Genomic DNA, 8,460 nt, shown 5'->3' with positions numbered 1-8,460 from the left:
TAGCCGCACAAAGCAACCAGCAATTTTTTTATGTGCATCAAGCCACCAGCAAAAAAATAATTGAGGCCATATTATGTCATCGCTTTCTTTTGCCGTTTGCTTGAGAGTTCCGGTTGCTTGAGAGTGATGGTTGCTTCAATGCTGATAATAGGCAGTTTACTGTATATACTTTTGTCCACTGCAATCACACGTAATATAAGCACCCTAATCTGCACTCCATTCCTATGGATCTGTGAGTACGAGCTTGTACGCTGAAGTCCATAGGAATAAATGAGTGTGCAGGGTGCATGCACAGGTCCGGACTGGAACATTTTGACATGTAGCTTTGCTATTAAGTTTGAGTTTAACAAAAAGGAGACATGTGCACGAACCTGCAAATCAACAAAATTCAGTTGATTCGGCGGTTCGTCCGAGTCCAAAATAACCATGATGCCACGTCATGGGTGACGTTATTCATAGATCGACCGCTACCGTGTTCTGCGCAAGCGCGCCACCATTTTGTAGTATATCTTGGTATACACCAAGATGGTGGCGCCCACATATTCGGTTGCCGCCATCTTGGTATATACCAAGATATACTCCAAAATGGTGGTACGCATGCGCAGATACGAATGACAATGTATTTAATTATCATTTGTTTCGTCTGAAACCAATTTTTTAATTAATTGTTTTCTAACAAAAAGTGAGTAAATGACTGGAAAGGTGGGCTGGAAGCAGGTGGGGAGTTAACAAATAAATGTTACTTCACCAAATATGCAGTTATACATTCAAGCATTTCCTGCATAAGCACATTATGTAGGGCATACACTTTTATATTTGTTTTATTCAGCCTGCAGTCTAAATTAAAGAAATATAACAGTGTGGATGGATGAATCTCCTGCTGTGTTCTAAAAATTCTAAGTGCCAGAGTTCTGGTTTGACTGGTCGCATGATGATTGGGTTTTTTTGGTGATGACGCATCCACAGGGGAAGTCTCCATAACATCCTAGGCTCACAGGGAGTGACTTGATTGACGCTGGACATTCAACCTGGAAGAGGAGTATTGCAGTTAAAGCAGTTTTTGTTCTTTTCCTTTCTTTGTTTCAACAGTTGATAAGGAAACAGTTATTTTTATTAATTGAAACTGGAATTGGGCTTTAGGATTAATAGGAATGATCACATAGCTAAAGCACTGCTGCAGTCAAAACGTTTCATTTTGTTTTGGATAGAGGGGGAAGGGGTTAGAATCTATTTTTATGAGATTTATTGCCATCTGTGTTCTTATTGAAGACATTTACTTTAATACATGAGAGGAAGTTATTGGAATTCTCTTCAGGAGGAACACTGACAAAATTAAAGATGAATTTTTAATAAAGTTTGACACGTTAGTGCAGTGTACTTTCTTCTGCAAAGTAAATTTAGTGATGTTTGTACTATCAAGAGCCATTTTGCCGGAAGTCCTCAAACAGAAGCAAAGAATATCTGTATTCTGTGCTGCCAACCAAACATGAATGCCATCTTTTTCCTCAGTGCTTTAGCAGGGTGTGGCCTGAGATGAGGCAAGTGCTCCCCTGGATAAAGCTGCCTTTCTGGTTTGGGAGAGTTTGGGAGACACCTATGTCCTCAAGTCTAAAAACTAAACCTTTGGTGTGCATCCAACACAAATGTAGTCCATTCAGAGTATGAAACATTAATCACAATGCTCTAAATGTGGTATTTAAGACAGCTGCCTTTCCATTTACAGATTTTCTATGTCTAGTCATCATAACATAAACATTAGCCATCATTGGGGAATGATGTCAAATGCTTTAGCAAAATCTACATGTACTATTTCTAGAGCCACCTATTTGTCTAAATGTTCGGTTACATAATTGAAAAAAATATAGTAGATTTGTTCGACACCTCTGTGTTTCCTAACTGGCTATTGCCCATGATATTATATTTTAGCAGACACTCTTGCATGCACTTTTTTATATAGACTTTGAATATAGCTTCCTAAGAAGTAAATGTTAAACTGGTTTGTAGTTACTGGGTAAAGGCTTTGAATGATTGGAGATAATCTGGCTGTCTAACATAACATACCATCTTCCAGCTTCTCCCACCTTGCATAATGCATGAAACTAAAGCCTGTATCTTCTCTTCCCTCTTATCTCCCATCTTCCCGTGGCTCCCATCTTCTCCCGAGTGTAGAGCACTTTTAGTAGTCTTTCCTCTGGTTCTTTATAATGGCTCCACTCCACATTTTGTCCCTTTAATGTTAAGGGACTCAATTCACCACATAAGCTTGTGAAAGTTGGCTGTTCTTTGTCTCCAGGAAATTAATTTTGCAGCCCTAAACATTTCAGTCCACAATATCCTCATGTGTTTCTTTCATGCACCCCTGTCAAGAAGTGGGGAGTGTTGGATTTCGCAGAGGCCCATTCACCCTTTCTACCTAAATGAATGACCCAGAGGGGGGATATTTGCTTTTGGTGGGATTTCTCCAGGGCGTTGATGTCACTGTAGTGTCTTATTATGCCCAGAATGCCTCCTAGATCTCCTTTCTTGCACACCTTTTCCAAATTGTAGACCAACATAAGAGGGGTACCCTCATTATGTGTGGGGACTCGAACCACATAGTCTATCCAGGTTTGGATAAATATCTTCTCACCACTATGGACAACAAGCCGTCTGCAGCATTCTGCTCCCAAATTATATCTGGAGGGATTGTAATCCCACCTGCAGTGAATATTCCTTCTATTCCTCTCCTCACAACCTCTATTGCAGAATTGACCATGTGTGTATGTCTTACACATCCCTGCACCTTCTCAGTGACACTCAACTATGACCAGTACCTTGGTCTGACCATAAGTAAGACCTGGTTCTCTTTCCTCCATAATCCCTCGAACCACTGACCATACATGGTAATAAATGATTCCCTTCTGTCCAATTAATCCTTTTGTACTGATCTAAGATTGGCACTCACAGAATACATACAATTTAATACCTCCCCTGAACTTTCACCCACCACATTATGGGAAGCCCACAAGCCAGTGATCTGAGGAGTCTGCATGCTGTTATCAATACAAATGGCATAAACACTCATCAATTCATAAAGAGCTTTAAAGTAAAGTGCACATGGAAGGGCTTTACACAATACAAATGCAAAATGTTTCCGAGCACACTTACCAGCTAGTTTGCAAAAACAGTGGGTTAAAAAAAGTGGTTTTAGTTGCACAACTTTTGAAAATATGTGGAAGCCACACTGCCTCATCAAGGCCCCCTGAGAAGGAGGAGGAAAAGGGCGCATGAGCAGCACTATAAGAAAAAGTGACTGCTCTGCTCCTTTGAGGAGGAGGATGAGGAAAAGGGCAAATGAGCAGCATTAGAAGAGAAAGTGGTGCTATATGCCCACGTGGAGAAAGAGGAAAGCAAGTAAAGAAAATAAAAAAGATTGTTTTTAAACCTTGGCTGAGGGATGGTGATATTGGAGGATTTGGTATTTGTGGTATATTAGCACTTTAGATCAGAGTCATATGCATGGTATGGCCTACATTTATTGTATGTAGGGATGAGCTTTGAGTTCGGCTCAACCATGAACTCTAGCTGTTTACAATTCACAAAAAAGCACACTAATGCAATTGTTCACCACTATAGTAGCCATTACCAATTCTGGCATCTGAACTATGACCAGGTGCCTTGGAACGGTCAATTGTTAGACATGTGCACAGCATACACATTTGTTTTCTGACAAAAATGAATGGAAACGGAAAACATTTCCATTTGTTTTATCAAAGAAAACAAGCCTCTGAATCCGAAACTGCACACTGAAAATGCAGAACGAGCAGTGGCCATATCGGCCGCCGACTCGTTCTGCACTTGCGCGCCACCATCTTTGAGTGTATCTTGGTATACACCAAGATATACTCAAAGATGGCGGTGCTCTTGTGCAGGACCGCTCGTTCAGCCTGTGATGTCGCACAGAAAATGCAGAGCGAACGGTGGCCATGTCGGCTGCCGGCACGTTCTGCGTTTGTGCGCTGCCATCTTTGAGTGTATTTTGATATACACCAAGATTGCAGCGCCCGTATGTTCAGGCACCGCCATCTTGGTGTATACCAAGATATACTCAAAGATGGTGGCGCAAAGATTCTGCAAACAAATGTATGTATGCCCGAATATAGTTTTAATATATTCGGGCATATAATAAAATTGTTATTTCAGATTTGGACGAATTGCCGTATCAACTGAACTTAGTTGATTTGCAGATTCGTCCGAATCCGAATGCACATGTCTATCAATCATGTTTTTTTGCCAATGTGACCACTCCGTCATTATAAAGGTTCCCAAGAGAGTGTTCACTGAGTGTTGCAACAGATATGGAGTAGTTAGTAAAAGATCACAGTTGGCAGGGGATATTAGATGTTCCTGCTGGTGCTCAGTGCTCATAGCTGAAAAAAAGTCTCTCTATGTTTACATGCAGTTCCAGGCACACAAACAGTGTGTTGTAAGGCTGCCTAGTAGATTAGGGAAATATTTGACAATTTTAGCATTGACAGTTATAAGCTAGTTCTAATAGCTAATAGCTAATGGACACATTCACAAAGTTTATTTTGAAGTGTTACGGCAGGTTAGGGAGGCATTTTCAAAGTGTCATCAGGGACAGTTACATGTTGGTGGTCTTTTCCGGAAGACACCAATATTTACATAGAGTGTGCATTCTCCTATAACAGATTTTCCGTTTCAGTCACTGTTTGGCTATTTGGCCCTCCCTTTTCTTCTTTTTTGGCAGTAGAATAAAGCAGGCTAGTGTGGTTTCTGTTGCTTAGTGGCTTAGAGTACCCCCTTAAAACTCCTACCAGACTGAAAGGGCCTGGTATGACTTTGGTATTTCTGGAATTTTATTTTAATAATATTAACAAGCTATGTATGTATTATTGATTATTGTCAATGTAGTTCATTTTATTGTCTAGAGTTTTTATCTGCTATAAAAAACCCCTGAAATTTTCACTGAATCTAACTGGTAATTAAGCCCCAATAAATATATATTTTACATAAACTCCTGAAACCAGGGTAGACATGTTTGCTCTGGAAACAAAATGTTTCAAATAGATTTGATTTAAAATTATTCAACAAAGTACAGTACTTGCTTAGGGTTGTGTTTAGCTGATCACACTGAAATGTTTAATGTAATGTTCTTTATGGTTTCTTTTGTGCAAGCATACATCCCATTTATATTCTAAAAGAATAGGTTTATTCAGAACTGAAACAATTGTGCTGTAACTGTATTCTGTAGCCATGGCTGTGGTATGAACGTGCATGTAAGCATAGACTGACAATTGTAACATTCAAATAATCACACACTCAAACAAAACAATGAAAAAGATCTATACATTCTCCTTACTAGACAGAAAAAGTCCTACTCCCAACGTATGCAGCACTATATATATATATGTGCAGTTGATGATCTTACTGCAGTGACTGATTGCATCTCTACTCTTACACTTTACAATGGGAAAGGTAAGGATGCGCTTACAATAGTTTTGCTAGAACAATATTATACATTCTTTTACAAAGTCACAAAATGAAATCACTACTGTCCTTATCATAAAACTATACATACTTACTTATGTAGAATAATATGCATTCCAAACCAGCAGGTGGCATACTATTATTATAGAATGTGATGTCATCAGGATCAAAAACACAGATTTGTATTGCAAGGTATATTTATTAACTAAATTAGTTAGTGCTTACATTCATGGGTGTTTTCCTGCATTAGATGTGTGTATGAAATGCACATCCAGCACAGGTCAGCAAATTGCTATTGACAGATTGGTATTTAACAGAGAAGTACACCACATTTCAGAAGCTGCATTTGATTTACTTTGAGTTACGTTGTATTTCTTTGGGCTCAGCAGGTCTTACTGAGGTGCAATTGAATTGCGGGAAAAGCAGGTCAAATGCATCATTTGTTTGACAAGCACAGCATATTAAATTTGAATGCATGCAGATATGTTGGAATGGAAATGACTGGGTTTGACAAGAATGCCCATCGACATGAACCCTGACTGACTTTTAGCTAAAGACTTCAGCAGCTATTATTTATATGAATAAGATTTAAGATTGATTATGATTAAATATGTCATCGATATATTATAACTGTTTATTTTGATGTAATGTATATATTTACATCTGTTTGATGGCTATCAATAGAAACGCTTTAAAAAAAGCTACAACAAAATTCTTTATTACATCTTTGCAGATCTTCTTCTACGAAGACAGGAACTTTCAAGGTCGCTGCTATGAATGCAGCACAGATTGTGTCGATATGACCACATATTTTAACCGATGCAACTCCATCCGTGTTGACAGTGGAAACTGGATCCTCTATGAACACTCCAATTACAGAGGTTACCAGTACTACCTTTGGAAGGGAGAATATCCTGATTTCCAGAAATGGATGGGATTCAATGATTCCATTAAATCTTGCCGGTTGGCTCCCCTTGTAAGTATAGATAGACAGATAGATACGGTTACTAATAAAAAGGGAAGATGCCACATGTATAGCATGTAAGCTTATATATTTTTAACTTCCATAGTTTAGTATTGGATGGTTATTGTTCCATCATTTTTTCCACTATCTACCTTTGTAGGGACTTAGTATCCCTATCAAACTAAAAGAATAGTAACAAAAAAAGTTTAAAGCTTTACCGTATGTCAGTACACATATCAGTCCTCAATGGAGGTTTTAAAATTTTAAAGCGGACCTTGCACTAAAACACAAGGTCCACTTATATGGCATCCACCCACCCCTGAGGAGGAAACACCAAAGTAAAGCAGTAAAAAAATGAAAACAAAAAAAACAATTTTATTCCCCAGGTTGCAGCCACTTCCCATAGCCAACATCACTGGGCTTCACAGCAAGTTCATGGGAAATTCAGGATCCAAAATCTTGCAAGAAGACATTACAGGACTGTGCAAAGCACATTCTTGTGGGGTATGGAATCCTCTATTTTCCTCATCATAAGACCCAGTAATATCGCCCTTGCCTAGGGGAAGCCAGTAAGTTGTTTTACTTTCAATGCCATTACTATTTTCCTCCTGCGATTTGTAATTGGAGGCTAAGGGGGGGGGGGGGGGCACAAACACACAAAAAAGCAAACTTGTGGTTTAGTGTTCTATAGATAAGTATCCTTTCTCACTGGATCTTTGGCGTTTAATTAAAAATAATTCAGTACTTTTCATGCTCAAACTTTTTTTTAATGATGTCTTTTTGTAGCACCGTGGTCCATTTAAAGTGAAAATCTATGAAAGAGGAGACTTTCAAGGCCACATGATGGAATTCAATGAAGATTGTCCGCATGTCTATGATAGATTCCGGTATCATGATATCAATTCATGCCAGGTCCTTGATGGCCATTGGATGTTATACGAGGAGCCCAACTACAGAGGTCGCCAATACTATTTGAGACCTGGAGAGTACAAGAGGTACTCTGACTGGGGAGCTGCTAATTCCAAAATTGGTTCATTCAGAAGAGTTTATTATCTTATGTAAAATAAATAACTTGAAATATGTTAATGGGACAATTTGGGTTTTAATAAAACAGTCAAAATCAAATCTAAATGTAGTGGATAAAATTATTGGCATTAACCTACAAGGCAGTGATTAAATATGTTATACTGTATGTCCTTTAATTGCCCTAGCCATATCTCTATGATACCTATGATAAACACCATACAGAACCTGAACTATTTACTATTGTATACAATAATATTTGGAATTATATATTCTGAAGTCACATAAATGTTAAATACAGCCAAAACTCATCTTTCATATATGTAAACACTTGGGTAGTAATACAAACTTGACTGAGAGTAAAACTATTCCTCACGCTACTAAAACTCTTTTTGTTGCTCTCTGTGGCCACATTGCAAAATTCTCGACTCAATTACTGACTACCCAGTCAGTCTTATTTAGCATTTTTAATAATTGGTATTTAGAAAGTTCTAAAATTGTATTATTCTTGGGGGGTACGCGGGAACATAGGTTAGTTTCAGACAGTAATCACTCCAAAGGGACCCACCTTTGTAAAGCAAGAAGGAATATTTACATTTTATATAGCATTCTATATACCCTATAAGCACATAAAACATTTGATATACCCAGTGAGGACATATAACAATTTAGATTTTTGCAGAAAATATATTAGCATTCATTTAGGTTCAAGAAAAAGACTGAAAGAAAAAGTCATATTAAGGTTAACCATCTTATTTTGTGCATTTAGTAATATGCTTAAAGATGATAAGAGTCACATTAATCTTATAAAGAAAATTTAATTATTCTAATGTGGACACATTACAAGGTAAAAACTAAGGAGGTACAATAGCAAAGGACTGACCTCACGCTAGCCACATTCTGGAGTGGGAGATAAGGAAAGGAAATAAATGGATACTTTTTCAAATGGTGTGGAAAACAAAGTGGCAAGAAAGTATATGCGC

At 38.1% G+C, this 8,460-nt stretch overlaps 1 protein-coding gene across 1 annotated transcript; it reads left to right on the top strand.

The window, feature by feature from the left end:
* Nucleotides 1-5,469: 5,469 nt before the first annotated feature.
* LOC108790203 (gamma-crystallin-3-like) lies at nt 5,470-7,516 on the top strand. The gene is made up of 3 exons (XM_018560418.1): nt 5,470-5,478; nt 6,224-6,466; nt 7,241-7,516. Exons 1-3 carry the CDS (start codon nt 5,470-5,472, stop codon nt 7,514-7,516), a joined length of 528 nt encoding a protein of 175 aa, XP_018415920.1.
* The last annotated feature ends 944 nt before the right edge of the window (nt 7,517-8,460 follow it).

This window comes from Nanorana parkeri, unplaced genomic scaffold, assembly GCF_000935625.1.
Source record: "Nanorana parkeri isolate BGI_ZX_2015 unplaced genomic scaffold, ASM93562v1 scaffold453, whole genome shotgun sequence".
Lineage (NCBI taxonomy): Eukaryota > Metazoa > Chordata > Amphibia > Anura > Dicroglossidae > Nanorana > Nanorana parkeri.
Note: the sequence above shows the minus strand (reverse complement) of the source record. Positions and strands in the feature narration are given on the sequence as shown.

What these genes read in the sequence shown, in the direction of transcription:
- LOC108790203 (XM_018560418.1), top strand. An exon ending in CTTGCCGGTTGGCTCCCCTT is followed by an intron (nt 6,467 to 7,240) that starts GTAAGTATAGAT and finishes GTCTTTTTGTAG; the next exon opens with CACCGTGGTCCATTTAAAGT.